A 20,013-nucleotide genomic window follows, 5' to 3' on the forward strand; every position below is an offset into this window, starting at 1 on the left:
TGACCTGACACCCTTCATTATTAGAGAGGAATACTGCCCATGGCCCCGCTCTGCCTCGGACAGCAGAGCAACTCTGGGTGAGTATGTAATGACATCAACCCATTCTGGGTGAGTGGAACATCAATCCATCCGCAGCATTTGCCCTGTTCCTACTGGCTTCAGGGCATTGCTAAGGATCAAAAGATGTGATGCAGATACAAGGTTTTAAATGTATCCAAGTAATAATGTCGCTAAGTGTATCCAAGTAACAATCAATGTCAGATTGTTAAAATCATAATACAGTAAATCAGTGTTAATGTATTTCTATTAATTGTAGCATCAGAAAAATTCACACTTCAAAAATCTGCTGACAGTGTAATACAGGCTGGAGTAAAAAATGCTCAAACTATTTAGCAAACACTGACAACAATGAATATTGGATTAAACAGGCCACAAAAGTAGTACAATATTTTCACATTAATATTCTTTTTCAAACAGCTTGCACAAAAACACATTTTTGTTTCTCTTCTTCTACAAAAGGACCTGCTGTGCAGAACTTATCTGACGTACTAGACGGGACACACACCTGCCTTTTGAAGGGTGCCTCTTCGCACTGCACCTTTACTCAGGTTTCCCACCACCACTGTGGAGGATGCCATCCTCAGCAAAGACTCAAAAGATTCAACAGAAACACGTCTCTCCCTTATGACAATCTAGAGCAGGCCTTTAGATAAATTACTGCATGGAGACATTTTTTTCCCATTTTAATTCCAAATTTTTTATCTTGCTTATTTTTAAAAACATTGCGTTGTATCTTTTGAGCTTTGTTTTAAGAATGAGACTGGCTTTTTCCACTGGTAAAATTAATTCTTCAAAATTTTCAGAACTTTTAGACTTAAGAATATCAAAACCTTTAGCTGACTCTCTATGAATACTCCAAGTCACAGATCATTTTCAAAAAGCTTTAGTGATGCATCTTTCATATAGTGCTATGTTCAAATCTGGTATTGCTCATTCCAATTCACACCCTAATGCTGCTCCTCTCACGGCCCAGTGGAAGCAGCCGAGTCCACCTGCAGAAGCAAGCTTTACCAGAGCGCTCGCGACAGCAACAGAGCTGAGCAAGGAGTGAGATCACGCTAGTGACACGAGGAGGACAGGGTCGGAATGTGCTCTGCACACGGTGCAGACGGCTCTGCACACTACGAAGAAGTCTTCCAAGAGGCGGAGCAATCAGATGTCGGCTATGACCTGGTCCTGTGTGGTACTTCACGTGTGCAGTAAAATAAGGGTTAGTGGTAGGACTGAGAGCCTAGATGGTGAGCAGTGACACCTCACTATAATACTTGGCTACCAAACCCTCGCATTTCTGTCATCTTAAGTTCAGCTTATAAAAACTCCATACAAGGAGACTGATGGCATCCTGCTTCAAAATGTACCATTATTCCATAAATTGCTCTGAAAGGTACTAAATTATAGATCTTTACAACAGGTATTTCATAAAATGATTTAATCCTGGCTTCCAAGGTGACTCAACCTAAATATTATTATATATTAAACCTTCAAAGCAGATCAAAGCTCTGAGCTGGGGGTGGGGGACAGAATTCTGGCAAAATTCATGTTAATTGAGTAAGACTGACAGTTACACTGAGTCTTATTCTTCTTTCAGAATTGTCGAGTCCCATAAATTGTTTATGCAGAATGATACAGGATTCAGAAGACTCTCATACACTCATTAAAAGTAATACTCCTGTATTTGAAGATATTTAGTGCCAGAATTCCAGTCCCATTTAAGGTAAGATTAGTGTGAAATCTGAATCCTTATGAATTCAGCTATATTTCAAACATGCTGTCTCGAAAACACTGACTACTGAACCCATGCTTGTGACAGCCTCTAGGCCCTGCCCCCTGCAGAACCGTCCTGCTCTACAGTCAGCGTAGGGGGTTTCCCTAAGGTCAGCTGCACGCCTGCTAAGGTCTGGCTGCTAGTGTTACTAGGTGCTAAGAGTGCAAGTAACAGGAAGCAGTGAAGCCAGTTAGAGCAAAAGGGGATGAGCGGAATTTCACTGTAACTGGGGTCTCTGGACCCTGGTGAGGCAGCCTACACGGAGGTCATGAAGCCAACAGTTAAGCAGCTTAGCAGATGCTCCGGCCACACCAACCAAACCACCATGAGAATGCATGATTTATTCCACAGGCTACTTAATCCAGAACAGAAAGTTCTACCAATATTAAATAATGGAAACTTATAATGTAATTATAACACTTTGTCTTTAGAGACACTACAATGTGTGAAAAGGCACTTGTTCAAACAAATATAAGGTCATTTGTAGAGATAGAAAATGAAAGCCAAGACCAACAGTACTTCAAGTGATTTGGGAACAACAGAGAAGGACTGATTGTCAGCTGATAAAAGAAATGGAACTTTTTAAAGTGTAAAAGAAATCGGAGTACTAAGATATCTACCAAAGAGTATTAGCACAGAACATTACAATCAGAGGCAGAGGAGGATCACCATGCTGAGACCAGTGATCAAGTGACATCCAAATTCCAAAGCAAGTACAATCGCCATGGACCATACTACAGGGCAAGTGTGCACAGAGATGCTGAGGTTCCAATCATTAAGACAACGAGAGCTGATTTGTCACGCTTTTACCTCTACCTTTGCAGTGGCTGGGATGGTAGGAGCTGGATTTTTTTGGAGGGGGCGGGGGCTGGCCTTTTTTGTGAGCAGTACTGTTGGCTTTGGCTGGGGGTGGCTTGAATGAGTTCGAGAGAAAGATGCCATCGGAGGCCGGGCGTGGCTGGCAGGGGGGTGGCCGTGGTTTAAGAGGGGCAGGAAGAAGGTCCCCATGAGACACTGTCGTGCTGGAGTACTTATCCTGACCTGCTAGGCTGCAGTCCTCCTCCTCCTCCTCCTCATTGTATGCAACAAACTTGGCAGTGAACAGCGAGTCGGGGGAGAGGGCCTGGGTTTTGAGGTAGGAGGCGTTTCGCTGAGGCGGGGGAGGAGGGGCGCCGGGCGCGGGGGACGGGGACGGGGGCTCGTAGTCCCGGGGAAGCGGAGGGCGGCACAGACCAGGTGCCTCGGGCTCCAGCAACCTGCGCGCCGCCTCGTCGTGCTGTCTGCGCCTCTCAGCTTCCAGGCGGCTGTAATACCCTTCTTCCTGTCGCCTCTGCGGGCGGGAATAGACAAGAATGCAAAGGTCAGAGGTCAGAAGGGAACAGCCGACCCACTGGGCCTTCAAAGGGAAAAATCCTCATCAGCACACTGACGTCAAAGTTGAATAGTTACAATTACTATATAACAGAAGCAGCAGGTCAATCCGGAGTCTTCTCCCTAGACTTACAAGTACATTAACACTATTCTGGATTATTTGACAGAAAACTGCTCAAAAGCACGGACTGGATTAATTCTCAGCCTCCTGCTTCCCAGTCACTTTTGCCTCTCCATTATCCCAGTGGACTGAATTCTCCTCTGCTTTCCTTCTTTCCTTCCTCCATGCTCCTGTTACTTCCTTCTCTCTCTCCTCTTCCGATTTTGGCAGGATATGAACTTACCTGTTACTGCAGTGTTTAAAGATAACGCAAAACTAAAAATAGGCTGTGACTGGCTTTCTACAGCCAGCACTTTCCGAAAGGCAAACTTGCATTCTTTTTCACTGAGCCCCCATGAATGCTGAGGTGCAGGCCTTCCTGGACAAGGACGACGTGACTCAACCACCCTGTCTACTTCTGGTTACTAGGAAGGAGATCAACAGGAAACCAGAAATGAAAAAAAAAAACAAAAAACAAAAAAAAAAAAACCACTCATTCTCCCAAAGTAACAATCTAACAAATATGCTTTCCACAGTTCTTAACTTATATTTCAAATCTTAATGAACTCCCTAACAGACAGAAAATTAGAGAGCCAGGAATTAACAGCAACAGCAACAAGAGATTCAAATATATTTTGACACATACTGTACATTTTTTTCTGACATACATCTGCACAAACTACAGTTGACAGTGTTAAAATTATTTTAACATTAAAAAAAGGTAACAGCACAGTTTTGTTAAAGATTGACAAAAGTTTTAGAGCACAAGAAAAAAGTAAATAAGAAGGGGGATGAAAGAGCAAACAGAATAAACTGCCTCGAGTAAATGTTTAATGCTGTGAATTGAAGTACAATGAATTTTAAATTCGTTCAACCGAAGAAAACTAATTTGAGAGAACTTGCTGGCATTCAGTGAAAAGTTGTTAGTCCTATTTTCAATTTCATGCTGTATTTTCTCCCTACTCCCTCTAGAGCTACACACACACACACACACACACACACACGAGTGAATACGCAATATCACTCCACCTTTTGAGGGAGAAAACTCTTAAGAATAAATGCCAGCCCAATTACTGCCCTGAGCCCAATTTCTCATTGAATCTTCTTGCTCTCTGTTTAGCAATCCTGAAGGAAAGACTCTCATCTTCTCGTCTACACAGAGTCAGTGTTCCCTTGGAGTGAGGAATAAACCAGAATGACTTCTTGTGGCTTTTAAATGGAACTATCAAGAATCTTAGTATTAACATGAGGAACAGTTGCTTGATAACATTTTAGGGAGAAATCAAAACATCCTCTTTTAGTTATACCAAGAGCAGATACAATTACAAGACGACTTTATTCTACCCAACAAATGAATGGCACATTTTTCTATAACAAAGCAAACCCATGAGTTTTGGACATTCTGATATAAAAATAGGTTATTCGCCTTCTTTGTACAGTGACCACTTAATTATAGAAGCAGTTACTAACACAAGTGTATTTGACATAATCATGAGTTATGAAAACACATTGGAAAAATTAAATAACCCAAGAGTTTCTCAACATAGGAAAAACATGGCCTGGTCCTCTCTGCATGTGCTCTGTGCTGCTGTGACAACCCAGCTGCCCCCGTCGAGGCTCCAGCGTGGCCAGGACTGGGCCCAGCTATAACAATGGGCACTGTGCAGGGCCTGGGACAGCCAAGCTGGCACTGACCTGGAAAAATACAGCCCTCCAAGCAGCCAGGGAGCGCTTTCATGGAACAGCAAAGCAACAGCAAACACCATCAACACTTAGACATCAAGCGGCTCAGCATTTTGGAAATCTGATTTCCTTAGAAAGATTTATCAATATTGACTTACCATTACACAAGTGAAAGACTCATAGGGGAACCTAATCCTGAAAGCTCAAACTCTTTGAAAGGACTTCAAACGCTGTTCAGAGTCAACAGATAATATGATAATAAACTTCGAGGGCAAAGGTCTATGAAATGCAGAAATCACCAATTTCAACACAGGTGAGTGTCCTTATTCACTCTACTCCATTTAAGTGAAGTCACATCATGTCTATCAAGCTTACTCTTAGATTGCTCTATATCCTAATAGATCATATCACTACAAAAAACTCCCTACAAGTTCTTTTCTGTGAACAGTATACTGTTCTATTAATATAGTTCACTAGACTATCGAAGAAGGAATTATTAATAAAAACTAAATTTTCCGCCATCAGAAGTTATAACACTGAAAGCTTCTACCTTCACAGAAGGGAAGTAACAGAGAAGAGCAGCTTCTCTCAAACTACACAGAGCAACACGCAGTCCCCTCGGGATGAAACAGGCCCCCACAGGGAGCTCAATGGCTACAGCCTCTTCATCCAGAGGGCATTGGCCACACACAGGACGAAGGGAGATATGGAGAGAAACATCTCAAAATCCCCATTTCTCAGAATGTCAAAATTCGCTGTCATTTTAAAATTCAATTAAAAGGGTTACTTGACTTAAAAACACACACACACACAAATGAAAAGAAATAACTCAGAATATTTACTGGATTACATACTAAATTTTCCTGTATCATGTTTTCTAAGCCATCTGCTCTCTTTACCATCAACCAGGAGTGAGTGATTTGAGTAAACCATCTATTTGAAATGTTGAATGGCAGCCAACTGTCTTACTATGCTTCTACTGCTTCCCATGGTCCAAATGCCATTTACGCAATCACTGAACAAATGTCACCTTCACAATGACAAGCTGGGCCATGTCCAGTAAAGATGAGTGCCCGAGGAAACGAACCCTTTGCAAAGAGGCTCACTGCTACACACACCCAAGAGTTCAGAAGTTTGAGGGAGACAAAACTTGGCAGATAAGGGGATCTGGAGACAGTCCAGAAGAGAGGTAGGTGGGCCAGACGGGGTAAAGTTGCTGGTCCAATCACAAAGCTGGGGGAGCCAGGCCCTGCTCTGCCTTGTGCTTCTTAAGACACACAGAACTTCCAGCCCGCTCTGCCCCAGCCAATCGATTACGTTCAGGCTAACTTGGTAAAATTCTAGCTGCCCTTAGAGGACCATAACCTTTTCTTCAGCGTCTCGTTTTGTTCGCTCCTCCTCCTGCCGCCGGCGCTCTTCCTCTTGCCTCGCTCGGTCTTCCGCTTCCCGCTTGCGCATCTCTTCTAACTGCTGCTGCCGCCTCCGCTCCTCGTCCTGCAACTAACAACAGGCTGACATTAATCTCCCTCCACAAACTCCACCAGCACAAGACATAAAATGCACACATTAAGACAAGTAGACACACATATACACATACACACACACAGAAAGTTAAATACAAAATACCAGGTTAAAATCACCGTTGGAAGATAAAACTTTTTACATTTTCTTAGCTGTACAATTTTAAAATAAATTACCTAAAAACTGTTGTCACAAATCCCAGAGTTATTCCTCCATTAATCAGGTTATAAGATGGAATTTATCATCTACATTCACACATTCAACAAGCACAATTCTTTTACTGGAATCATTTTAGTTAACCTGTTCATGTAACTTAACAGGCTCAAACAGATAGGCCCCACTTGATGGACCTCCAGAACACACTTAAACCCCTCCTTCCCTCTCCCTTTTCAATTTCCACTATGAATGTCTTGTAGAAGAGGGAGGCCCCCACTTGCCTCTGCATAGGTGAGACAGAAGCAGCCTATGTGACTCCAGTGGGCCCGGCAGTCGTCGGTCTTGCCTGGGGACCAAGGCCTGCCACTCTCTTTCCTCTGCCCTTTGCCATCAGGTCCCTCCAGACCCCACCCCGGATTCAAGAATTCCCTCCCGACTCAGGAGCACCCTACAGTCTGCACCATGGACCCTGAAACTGAGATGGGAAGGAGCCCTATCTCACCCTCCTATCTCACGCTCTTCTGTCTGGACCTAATGTTGAACTCCCAGTCAATACAATCCATTCTGTTTTCAGGTAACCACAAGTTAAGAAGTTCTTATGTTAACAATTCATTACCTGATTGCTCTTTTTGGTCATTCAAGTTCTGCCTTTTTGAAACAACAGATACCTTTCCTTCATATCATTCAAATACTTAAGGTTGTCCTTCAAATACCTAAGTCTCTTCTTTTCACTTTTTAGCTCCTTTATCCTTCTACTCACATCTCTACGTATTATAGGTTGAAAATACCTTTCCTGAAGAGGAAGCCTGGATTAACAACCAGTGCAGAACAGAAAGACTCTCCCTTTTTGTCTCGGAAACACAGCTTTTCTGTTCCTCTAGTCTAAGACAACGGTAACTTTGAAAACTGTGTTCTCCATTTACTTATCTGTATAGACCTGTGCTACAGGAACACCCACAGCTGTATTATCATACATCATAAAGAAGTAATCAATGTTTATAGGATTAAAATGAAACTTAAAGGCATCTAGTTCAATCTCTAACCACTTCAGGAATCCCTTACATAAAATTCCTATGTGTTTCAATTTCTACAGAATTAGCAGTTTTGTCTATACACTTTTTGTAGCAGAAATATAAGCATGTTAGCTGCTGGGATTTGAACTGTGTTTGTATTTTTTTTTAAAATAAAAATCTAACAACGTCACTCTCCCTTGACTTCTGTGAAGAAAACACTGTATCTGGTGAGAAAGAATAAATTAACCTGTGTTATTAGGCTTTTTCATGTCAATAAACAATAGTAAAACATCTTAGAAAAAAATTATAATTGCCTTCTCAAAGAGACAAATAATTGAACGGTCTCTTTAAGACAACCTATCCATACCCCAGAGGGATGTTAGGATGACTGGCTTTTAGGGGGGTTATAGCAGGAGTAGATAGATGCCACTAAGAACCCAGAAGGAAGCCATCGGTGATGCCTTGCCCCTGAGTTGACAGAACCAGCCACAGCTCCCCGTGGGCTTCCTGCATGAGGGGCCAGAGCAAAGGATGGAAACGTTCAACAAGGATTTCAGGGGTCAGAAAAAACTAGGAGAACTAGGAGAAACAGCGCCCAAACAAAAATAGCAAAATAAAGCAAGTGAGAATATTAAATATTCTACAGAAAAGTAATTTAGGGTACAATGTAAAATTGCATTAATGCAATATGGGTCTTATCCTTATCCCACAAAGCACAAACTAAGTTATGTTAATATTTTCTAGCCCCAATTAAAAATAAGTGCAGAGCAAGAGAGTGTTACACAATGGCAGAGTCCATTAGTTCTTTTAAATAGAAGTATATTTTAAGAAATCAGAACAATTATCATTTTCATCATTTTTTATAAATCTATAAACAGGCATTTTCTTCTTAAAAACCTCTATTCTTCTAAATCTGGAATGCACTAAGCAAGGAGCCTCTCCCTGTGTTCAGCTCAATAGTTACTATTCGTAAAGGAAGGCAAATTAACCAGCACCAGTGTAATCAAGGCAGTTTCTTTCCACTCTTTGGCTAATTCACGTATTTCCATTTCCAAAACATAAATTGTTTTGCTCTTCAAAGCTATGTTGCTTTACTCCCACCATTCACAAAGCATTAATGAGAAAAATGAGAATCTCTTAATTTACTCAAAATAACCGCTTAAAACAGTACGTTGAATTGTATGGGTTACTTACATTCAGTAACAGTTAAAGGATATTTTAACTTAAATTACAAATTTAATCACCCTGCAATCCAGTGGCAAACTGCCTATTACCTTAGCACTTTGATTAAAAGAATGAAAAGTTACATGCTACCAAAATAGCCTTGCAGGAAGTGATATCTGCAGGGAGAGCAGAATAGATTAAAAAATAACTATTACCCGATGAATCAAGACCATGCAGACTGAAAGTTATTCTAAATCGAGAACTATGCTGGGATTTGAAAGCCAGTATGTAGCAAGCTTGAGGTAGTCCACATTCCCCAAAACAGGTATTTTCAGGATCTATCTATCTATCTATCTATCAATCAATCATCTATCTATCTATCTGTTGAGATCTGTGTTTATAATTTTGTATCATGAAAATGAAACTGGTATGTGAACATAAAATGGGGCCATAACATCCTTTACTTTTTGACAAATTACTGAAAACACGACTCTGTTAAAGCCCTTAAAAAGCCTTTTTCTCTACAGACTTTTTCTGCGTATGCTCCCTCCCGTTAAACATGTCCACCCTAAAAAAATTTTAAGGACAAAAACATGAAGAAAACTCCTGATTAGATCATTTATGACAAATTAATGACTGAATTGGAATGCCTTTGGTAAGTAATATATAACACCTGAATTTCAGACCAAGCAAAAGTCTTCCCTATGTCTCAGGGTCCGATTTCCTCATTAGGAAAACGAAATCCACTCTCACAGAGGTAGAGTGCATTAAATGACACAGGAAAAACCATCCATTGTAGCCCCTGGTACTCAGTAAGTGCTAGCTCCCTTCCTGTAGCACAGCCCACACACTTCTTTCAGATTTAAGTAAAACGACCATTTTATTAGAAGTTGTAAGATCTAGAGCTTAGCTGGTGAAAGGCCCTCGTGGCAGAGACTAAACAGCATAACCCCCAAGTAAGACAGTGTGGCTCTATGTGGCCTACAACAGAAACATGAAGTTCTTTTAGGGCAACTGTTTTACGCAATCATACAAACTTTGTATTCCATTCTGTAATATGTATGTGTTGGTTTTAATACGAACATATTTCTTCTCCTAATTCCTTGAGTAAAACTGAGACTTCCTGAAGATGCACTGTGACTAAACTACGGCTTTGATATTCTGGGCAGGGCCCATTTTCATTCCAGAGGCATTCCAACTTGAATAGACAAAATAGAGTCTGACTTCCCACAGATAGATTTCTCTGAAGAAACACTTCTGAAATGAGGCTTCCTACTAATTCCTGCTTGAAATTTTTATAAGGCTTTTAATCCAACCCCTTCTATACCTGGGATGCTCAAGAGAGTGTGCCCAATTTCTACAGTTCCACGCAAAACAAACAAACAAACAAAAACAGGAAAGTGGAATAGGCGGGAAGACCTAGCTTGGGTTTTCACGTAAGGAAAGCAGCAGAGCCACTGAAATCTTTGAAAACATCTTTTCACTGGTATTACCCCAAGGGGGAGGAATCTCTCCTGTGAGTCCTCATGTTTTCTGAGTCAGCAGATGACCCATTAAAATGTGTTAACAAGACAAACCTGAGCTTAGCCACCGAGAGATTTGTCAACCAAGTAAATTTCAAGATGATTCCTGCCACTACAGTGTTACAAAAAGAGGCATTTTTGTGTCCCAAAAAGAGCACTTAATACGAATTCAGAAAATTCTTGTTAAAACCTTCACTCTCACTTGATCCATGTGATACAAGCAGAGTATCCCTTATCCAAAATGCTTGGACCAGAAGTGTTTCAAATTTTGGATTTTTTTAGTTTTGGACTATTTGCATATACATAATGAGATATCCTGGGAACAGGACCCAAGTCTAAATATGGATTGATTTCTGTTTCATACACACTTTGTATATACATAGCCTAAAGGTAATTTTATACAATATTTGAAATAATTTTGGACATGAAACAAAGCTTTGACTGCAACCTGTCACTGAGGTCAGGTGTGGAATTTTCTACTTGTGGCATAATGTCGGTGCTCAGAGTTTTGGATTCTGGATTCTGGATTTTCAGATTAGGAATGTTCAACATGTACTGGCCAAGTCTCTCCCATAGTGGGTTTGGAGACCCTGGCTGTCACTTGCTCTGTGTGACACTGGGTCAATCTCTTCCATGCTGGCTTAGGCCCTTGTGCTCTGCCATAGAACAGGTTTGTCATGAGGAAGTGAGAGGAATATATGCAGTTATGTGGCAACCTGGAGCGATGAAGGCACGAGTCACACACCTTGTTATCAGGTGGAAGGACTAGCTACTTCTTGAGGCTGTAGACAGGCAAAGCTGCAGCCACAGTCACTGCCACCTCCATGGTCCTAAGTGACCGGCTACTCAAGTTAGAGACAGATTCCAATGACAGGACAGAGTACTCTGCCAGGAGAAAACAGACGTCCTGATAATTCCAGGTGTCCTGGATTTGCCCATGGTATATAAAGGAAAAGCACTAAAGACACAATGGACTTCATCATAATCTAGTGCTGAAGAGATCCCTCTAGCAAGTCAGACTTTGGTATGAATGTGACTTACACCCCATCTCAGTCGTTAAAATAGGACACAACCTAGCAACGACTCTACTCTTGAGCTGCCAACAGTCAGGAAGGTCACACGCCTTCGAGAGCTTGGGACCTTGGCCTGGAATCCGATCCCATTCACTCGACTGCTTGGCACACTCTAGAACTCTTCTAGAAACTTGGACAAAGGTCACTGTTCCCATGGAGGTGGCGCTACCCAGAAGACACAAACATGCCTAATGGTGAGTAACGTGTATAGTACGCCCACAGAGAGACACGCAAGCCACGGTGAGGCCGGTGGGCCGCTGACACGAAGCCGCATGGGCGGGTGGGCCCCTCCAATAGGAAGCCGCATGGGCGGGTGGGCCCCTCCAATAGGAAGCAGTGGGGCAGGTGGGCCCCTCCAATAGGAAGCAGTGGGGCAGGTGGGCCCCTCCAATAGGAAGCAGTGGGGCAGGTGGGCCCCTCATGGAAAGGTGGCATCTGAGAGACACCTGCAGGTGCCAAGAGAGTCAGCCATGGAGACGGGCAGGGACCCTCCCGACGGCCCAGCGTGTGCAGGGTCACTAGAAGGCAGGTAGGCAGGCAGGCAGGCTGGAGGGCAGTGGGCCTCCAGGTGTGAAGAGGAGAGGAGACCCAGACAAACCTGGACCGCCTGTCTAAGTGAAGGGAGAGACTTAGGAGGGCTGTGAGGATGCTCTCGTGGGACTGCTGTACGCTATGTCAAGGCTGTCCTGTGAAGGGACTGGGGGGCAGTACCAAGGGGTCCTGACAGTGTCTTGCAGTGACCCAGGCAGGAATGGAGAGATGCTCTGGTCACGGGGGCACAGAGGTTGGTCAGCTTGTGAGGAGGTCAAGCCAGCAGAGTTTCTGAACAGAGAAAAAAGGGGTCATGCATGACTGTGTGGTTTCCTGCCCGAGCAACTCGAAGCATCAGCTGAAATGGGGAAGGCTGAAAGGCAGGATGATAAGCAGTGCAAGGTGAGTGAAGGAGACAGGGATTTCACTTTGAGCATACTGCACTCCAAAAGTCTTACTTGACTCCATGTGGAGATGTTACATGGGCAGGTGGATATCTGAGTCTTTAGTGTGCGAGAAGTTTGGACTAGAAATCAAATGGGGACATTGCTGGCATCAAAATGGTGCTACCGTCTCAGGTCAGAAGTGAGCACAGAGGATGGAGAAGGCAGGCCCTGGACCGACAGGGGTGATGGGTCACAGAGAGACCAGAGGGAAGAGCAGAAACCAGTGCAGGCAGCCTCCCAAATTCATGAAACTCAGCTGCTTCCAAACAGGAAAAGACCTGCCTCATTTATCTGACTACCCACCTGAAAATCCTGTGATGTGTCTTAAGAAAATATCTTAAGAACCATACTGGGTACATCGCTCCCTATATAGTCACATATTTGCCCTTATCCTTATTAAGGACAGGCTAATATCTTCACAGAAGAGGGTCTCCTAGGTAACCTGCCAATTCTTACATAGCAAGAATTCTATGGTTTTTTTTTTTTTTTTTGAGCCAGAGTCTCGCTCTGTCCCCCAGGCTGGAGTGCAGTGGTGCAATCTCTGGTCACTGCAAACTCCACCTCCTGGGTTCAAGCAAGTCTCAGACCTCACCCTCCTGAGTAGCTGGGATTACAGGTGCCTGCCACTGTGCCCAGCTAATTTTTGTATTTTGAGTAGAGATGAGGTTTCACCATGTTGACCTCAGGTGATTCACCTGCCTCGGCCTCCCAAAGTGCTAGGATTACAGGCATGAACCACTGTGCCCAGCCAAGAATTTTATAAATAATGAGGTGCTATTAATAATATTTACTGGGGAACTGGACTAAAAAATGCTCAGAAACATGTGGTTAAGATCAATATTAATACTCAAAATAATTATCTTTTAAAGAAAGAAACTCTCTGAATTATTTCTATGGAACAAAAACCTAGCAAGCATTATTTTACTGTTCATGTGTCACAGAATTCTTCACAGTATAAGAAATTCTCTTTGGGCCTGTAGAGCTGGCTGGTATCTTCAATGCCTCAGATCAGCACTTGCTCAATGCTGAGCAAGTATTTGCTGAATGAGTATCTCACACTAAGGTGACTCTGATCAGTATCTTCTAGCTACACCTATGTACACCAAAACACACAAAGAAGTAGGGAGAAAAATGTATACTTTTAAAATCTTTGTTTCATGTAAGAAAAAAAAAAAGGCGGCCGGGCACGGTGGCTCAAGCCTGTAATCCCAGCACTTTGGGAGGCCGAGACGGGCGGATCACGAGGTCAGGAGATCGAGACCATCCTGGCTAACACGGTGAAACCCCGTCTCTACTAAAAATACAAAAAACTAGCCGGGCGAGGTGGCGGCGCCTGTAGTCCCAGCTACTCAGGAGGCTGAGGCAGGAGAATGGCGTGAACCCGGGAGGTGGAGCTTGCCGTGAGCTGAGATCCGGCCACTGCACTCCAGCCTGGGTGACAGAGTGAGACTCCGCCTCAAAAAAAAAAAAAAAAAAAGAAAAAAAAAAGGCAAAGCTCAGAAAATATGCCTTCCAATCACTAAGGAGGAGAGGTGTTTTTTAAGAAAGGTTCCTCTCTAAGGCATTATTGCCACTGTGCTAAACTGAGGTGGGAAAGGAAAAGGGGACTATTATTTGGCGAAAAGGCCATTAAAGTCAAATCTTGATTCACGGGTTTTAAATGTACTGTCTGATATTGGCTTTTGTCTTTAGAAGTTGACTAGAATTTGTCTTCAAGTTTATATAAATATATCAGAGTCTAATTGTCTAGCAGGTGATAAAGACACCACACACAAGCCTAATGGGCCCTAAATGATGTGCCAAACTTCCCCAACACGACAATAAACATTTTGAATTTACAACAGACCATGACCTCAAGTATTTCTCAGCAGACTGATAAATTGGCATGGCTGATAAACTGAATTAAAATCCACAGTATATTATTAAAGAAAACACAGCATACATACATGTTCACTGGAAATCTCTTACTCTACCAATAGACAGTTATATCTTAACTGGCAAATAATGTCAATACCCTTTCAACTGAGTTTATAGCAACTGAAGGTTTAAAATCTATGTCTAATGTGAAAAAAAGAAAGAGATTACTCATTGCAAAATTTATTTCATTTGCTCATGTATTTATGACTACATAAGAATACACGGAATCAATTTATGACTGAAACTGAGAAAAGGTCAAAACCATAAACAAACAGTAACACTTAAAATTAACGGAGAAAAGCAAAGAATAACTAAATCTAGGAACATTCAAAGGCATGCTTCTAAAGTGTCAGGGACTCCATCTCCTGATGGAGGACACCCCTAAGGAGAATTGGATCTACTGAAAACATAAAACAGCCACCACTGAAAGAAAAGAAAATCAAGACAGGAAAAAAGCACCAAAGGGAAAGAAACAAGAACATACCAAATCTAGAACAGAGATTGCTGGCATAGCAGTCTGCTGCAGGTAACAGAGAAAGAAAAAAAAAAGAAAGATGAAGTGTGGAAAAAAAAGTTAGGTTTAGACCTGTAATCTGCCATCGGCATATTTTCTCACTATCATGCGTCATCTGTGTTTCGATAACTTGATGAGAAAGGTAAAGAACTGCACACTAACTTCTGTATTCAGAAACAGAAAAATGTCCACATGGTATTAAATGAGTTTCATCATTAAGATACATAGAAAATAAAAAACAGCAAAATTCCCCTTAACTTTCTTATTTGGAGACTAAGATACTAATTGTAACAGAACTACTAAGCAAAAAACAAATATTTTTTACTAAATTTTCATGAGAAACTTTCCAAATATCACAATTCATACTAAAAGGCTTTGAAATATTCAGTGTTTTAACCCATTTGGAAAAGCTCTGAGAGACCTTTCAATAAAAGTTGAGTCCTCACAGAAAAGGACACTTCCAGAAATACTACCAGGCTAACTGTTCATTACTGTCAGGATACAGTTATAACAATAAGAAATGCTAACACTGTTGACTCATTTTGCCATACACAACAGTTGTATATTCAGAATTGAAAAGGCAGTGAAGGAAAAGACATCCTTTCATCTTTTGGGGTGTGGGCGACACAAGGCCGTGCACGTCCTTAGGTTACTAATGAATCCATCTGAGTGCACCACGAGCGACATTGGCCAGAGCAGAAGAGCATGCACCTGGCACCAGCAGGCCTAGCACCTTCCAGAGAGCTTCCATGGGGAGGGGCAGTCACTCCAAGAATCCTGAACAGGGAATGCATAGTACTTTTAAAGTACTGTATTTTTAAAGCTACTTTTAAAGTAAAATAGCTATTAATTTAGGGGTTGGTTTTTCAAATAAAACCGCGCTTACAGTAAACACAGCTACTCATCAGGAAGTTTACTACTGATGACTTGAAAAATACTAATAAAAATAGTAGTAAAACAATGTACTAATTCACACTTTGGCCTCATTTAAGAAACTTAAGTGTCTAAGGGATTCAAGCTGAATTTTGGGCAAAGTTTTATATATATACACATTTTGGCTGAGATATGTATATATTAAGAAGTATGCGTGAGAGAGACTTTTCAGGAAAAATTCACAGAGCAAATCGAAAAAGAATCACACTACTGGGCTCTAGGGATCTAAGGACTCACAAATTATTATCTAAGGTTAAATTTCATTGTGAGGTAGAAAGATTAAAATGTCTGACCTAATAGCCCCTGGTAGAGCTTTACCATAAACTGCATAAAAAACAGTTGAAATTAGAAACAGAATCCAGAAGATAAAAAGAACATGGTTCTGGATCTTTTCTCAGAATATTGCACACACACTGTTTAAAAAAGAAAAAAGTCACTAAAACTCATGAACACAAAATGGTCAATAGCATTCTCTATAAATTAATATTAATAAATGCCCAAATTAATAGCAGTAAATGCCTCTTACCAGTTCTCTTTATAGAGTAACAAGGTATTGCTTTTATATAAAATTTTTACATAACAATTTATTGTGTTAAATGAATTTAAATTTTACTTTTGTGAATTTATTTAAAACAAAAATCATTTTCATACTATAGAGAAGTAAGAATAAAATCAGTTCTCAATAGCTTTATGCTACAATTGGAATATAATTGTTTATTACCTTAACAAATGCTTGCTTCATTAACAGTACAACTACTGTGAAGATTCTATTTTTGGTAATGACTGTAAATGTAATGATCTGAACAGTTTCATTTGTTAACCACCACAAAATGCTGGCAAGACCAGGGGCCAGTCAGTGATCGGCCGTATGTTTCTGTAAATAAAGTTTTATTGGCACAGAGACACACCCATGTGTTTACTTGTGTCTGTGGCTGCTTTCCTGCTACAACAGCAGAGCTGGGGGTTGCCAAAGTCCACATGGCCTGCAAAGCCTAAAGTATCAATCTGGCCCTGGAAGAAAAATTTTGCCTACCCCGATCAAGATTATTACTGGTCATTAACAAATACTTGTTTTCTCAACTGGAAGTGTTAAGGAAAAGGATAATTATGAGTTTGCTAATGAAAACAATCAAGTTCCATTTGAATTGTATTTAATACTTGTCAAAGCACGTCTCAAAAAATTTAGCCTTACAGCCCTGACTCATTTCTCTACGACATCAGCCAAGAGTAACACATAAAATAAAATAGTATAAGCCTAGGGGCCCTTTTAATCCTTATCATGATGGGGGGGCGGGGGAAGGTCTAGCTATCCCCATGGGAAACACGTAGAAGGTGAAATAGGGACCACAGATGGGCACAGCCAAAGCACTCTCCCCTTTACCCTCGCTCTTCGTTCAGCCTCCAGGCGCTGCATGATGAGCATGGTATCCACATCGTCGTCCTCCTCCTCCTCGTCATCTTCGTCCTTCTGCTTCGACTCCTGTAGTCTCTTCTGGAACTGCCACTCCAGCATGAGCTTGCGCAGCCGGTCGCTCTCCTCGGCGCTGCGGTCTGGTTTGCTCTGGAGCTCCTGGATCTCCTTGCTCAGCATGTCCACGATGTGCATCTGCTGCTGCTTCTCCAGCTTCTCCTTGGCATCCCGCTTCCACGGGTCAGGGGACAGACTGTCCCCCGAGGAAAGCTCCTCTTTGCTGACTGTGATGTACTGCAAGTCCCTGCGCTCGATCGTGCGGGGCTGCTGCTGAGGCTGTAGCTCCCGAATGACTGTTTCCTGGGGCCGCTGGAGTGTGGAAGGCTTTTCGGGCTTCATCTGCTGTGTGGTCAGGGGAGAAAACGGAGCAGGGTTTAGGGACTGAGTGCGCATCTGGCCCAACTTCCTCTCCTGCTCTCTCCGCTTCCTCTCCCGCTCCTCCTCCAGGCGGGCCTTCTCCTTCTCATACCAACGCTGATGTTCTTCTCTCTTTTTCCGTTCGGCAGCAGCCACCTGCGCAGACGGCAGTCCTATCTGGTTGGTGGAAGGGGGTGGTGGGAGAGGCAAATCCATGGACATTCCATCGAAATCACCGGCATAGTGGATGGGAGGTGGCGGGGGTGGCGGAGGCAGGTCTGTTCGAATTGGCTGGGAGACGGCCACAGGGGTGGTCGGTATTGCTGCTGGTGTTTTCCAACGGCCAGGGCCACTTTTGGTTAGTGTGGAAGCAGGGGTGACTGACTTAGAGGAATGGTTCAGGTGCTCTTGGCTAGATGTACTGGAGTCCAATGAGGAGCTCTGATTTATCCACATATCACTATCAGACTTTCTGTCCATAGCTGCCTCTATTCGATGCCGCTCAAGTTGGTAAGCTTTATCTTCTCGAAGTTCTTCTTGGGAACGTGTAACACGCTGGAAAAAGAAAAAGAACTATTATATTTTAGCCATTTACTAGAAATTACCAAATATCCACAGACATTTTATCTTCAGACAGAAGAAAAACTGTTAAATGAGTGTACAGAAAGAGACTGAGACTGCCCTACAAGGCTCACTGGCTAACCTGGAATAACAGTGAATTTATCTGTGTAAAGAGAAAAGCAGCCAAGCGTGGTGGCTCAGGTGTAGGCTCAGGCCTACAATCCCAGCACTTTGGGAGGCTGAGGTGGGTGGATTGCTTGAGCCCAGGAGTTTGAGACCAGCCTGGGTAACACAGTCTCTGTCTCAACTAAAATTAAAAAGGAAAAGCTGCACTTTTTCTCTGCATTGAGGCCCTTTGGTGCCAGTGCCCATCCTCATCCTCCTCACCCTACTGCAGTGCCCTGCACCATCTCCAGTGCAGGGACCAGACATGTGACTTGGACTTCAAAGCAATGAGTGTGTTTATTCATAATATGTAAAAATCAACAAGTATTTCTCTAATTACTATTACGAGTAATTATTAAATCTTAACCATTTAACTATCCGTGACTTTCTGCATTTTACAAGCTAAGGAATGGCTTTCTGGGCTCTGTGGCAGAGCTGTGCATAGTAATGCAAAGACATGTCCTACACATCTGAGATACATCCGCTCCAATACCAGAAAGGTCTAAAATGTATTGGTATAAATTTGTTGAATACAAAGATAGGGGTGTGTGTATATGTGTGTGTGAGAGAGAGAAATGAGACACACACACACACAGAAAAAGAAGTGAGTATACTTTTTGCAAAGGGCTAGTCTAAAATCTGAGGAATGGCACATCTGAAAGGAGTCTACTCAGATAAACATGATCACTATGAGGTCTGAATCAAACATCTTTTTTCTGCCCTGTTAATGAATACAAATTAAAGATGTAAATCGGGAAAACAAATTATTTCCTTTTTCTTAAAAAGCAAACCAACAAAAAAGATGAAGTATCACTTCAAAAAGCAGTAGTCTCACAGAAGAATGGAACATTTACTCCCAACATTTTGCTAGAGCTTTACTTAGTACATAGAGAGTCTCATTACTGGGGTACAAAATCTACGAACTACATAAAAACAGAGACTGTGCACCTACCGCCACTCCCTGCTGCTGGAAGGGCTGACCTGAGTCACTTCTCTGCTCCCTTAAGACTTTGCACTGGCCCCGGCTGCTGGCTCGTACTCTCCACCTCCCCGCTTAAACCCCATCATAACGTTCCATTCCACACTCTGGCCTGCCGCACAGTTCCTCAATTCTCTCCTCTAGGTATTGTTTATCCATGTGGTAAGGTAGAAACAAGTAGCAGCTGTATACTATAAATGTGAAGACGTAATGCCAGTCCCACAGAACAGGAAATACTGTGCCTAAAAATGGGATTCAATGTATGCACTACAAATTGGATTGTCTTGACATATGGAAAGCAGATTCTACTACGTCCTAACAAAAAATACTAGAAGAACTAGGGCACAAAATTACTCAATTTTTAAAGAGAAATTTGGAGAAAGACACCTCCTCCCAGAGAACTCCAGCTTTTGGTGACAGAGTGTGTCCAAAACTCCCAAGACCGGGCCGTTGCAGGTGATCAGGCCCACCTAGGAGAACAGCAGGATGGACCAGCACACCAGACAAAAGGCCAAGATGAAATCTCCTGACGGCCAACATCTGTGGCCTGAGAAGCATTTTCTTTCCTCAGAAAACAGGCTCCTCCTCATCTGTATCACAGCATCTATCTCAGTGCAATCCTCTCTCCTCTGCCTACTGTTCTCATTCTTCAAGGCTCAGCTCAAATCCCATGTCAACTCTGAATTTAGTCTTTTCCAACCACTCTAAGA

General features: G+C 42.4%; 1 protein-coding gene across 18 annotated transcripts in view; it reads right to left on the reverse strand.

Moving 5' to 3' along the window:
* AFDN (afadin, adherens junction formation factor) overlaps positions 1-20,013 on the reverse strand; it is a 143,143-nt gene that overhangs the window by 3,028 nt on the left and 120,102 nt on the right. For 7 of the 18 annotated variants that reach the window (XM_033234218.1, XM_033234211.1, XM_033234213.1 and 4 more), the window contains 4 exons: positions 17,152-18,153; positions 14,808-14,843; positions 6,345-6,479; positions 2,642-3,155 (listed from right to left, as the gene is read on the reverse strand). In XM_033234218.1, the coding sequence (XP_033090109.1) occupies positions 2,642-3,155; positions 6,345-6,479; positions 14,808-14,843; positions 17,152-18,153 (1,687 nt within the window). The remainder of the gene's footprint in view (positions 1-2,641; positions 3,156-6,344; positions 6,480-14,807; positions 14,844-17,151; positions 18,154-20,013) is intronic. The other 11 variants (XM_033234223.1, XM_033234222.1, XM_033234220.1 and 8 more) reach the window with 6 other exon arrangements.

Source organism: Trachypithecus francoisi, unplaced genomic scaffold (genome assembly GCF_009764315.1).
Source record: "Trachypithecus francoisi isolate TF-2019V2 unplaced genomic scaffold, Tfra_2.0 Lachesis_group15, whole genome shotgun sequence".
In the NCBI taxonomy this organism is placed as follows: domain Eukaryota; kingdom Metazoa; phylum Chordata; class Mammalia; order Primates; family Cercopithecidae; genus Trachypithecus; species Trachypithecus francoisi.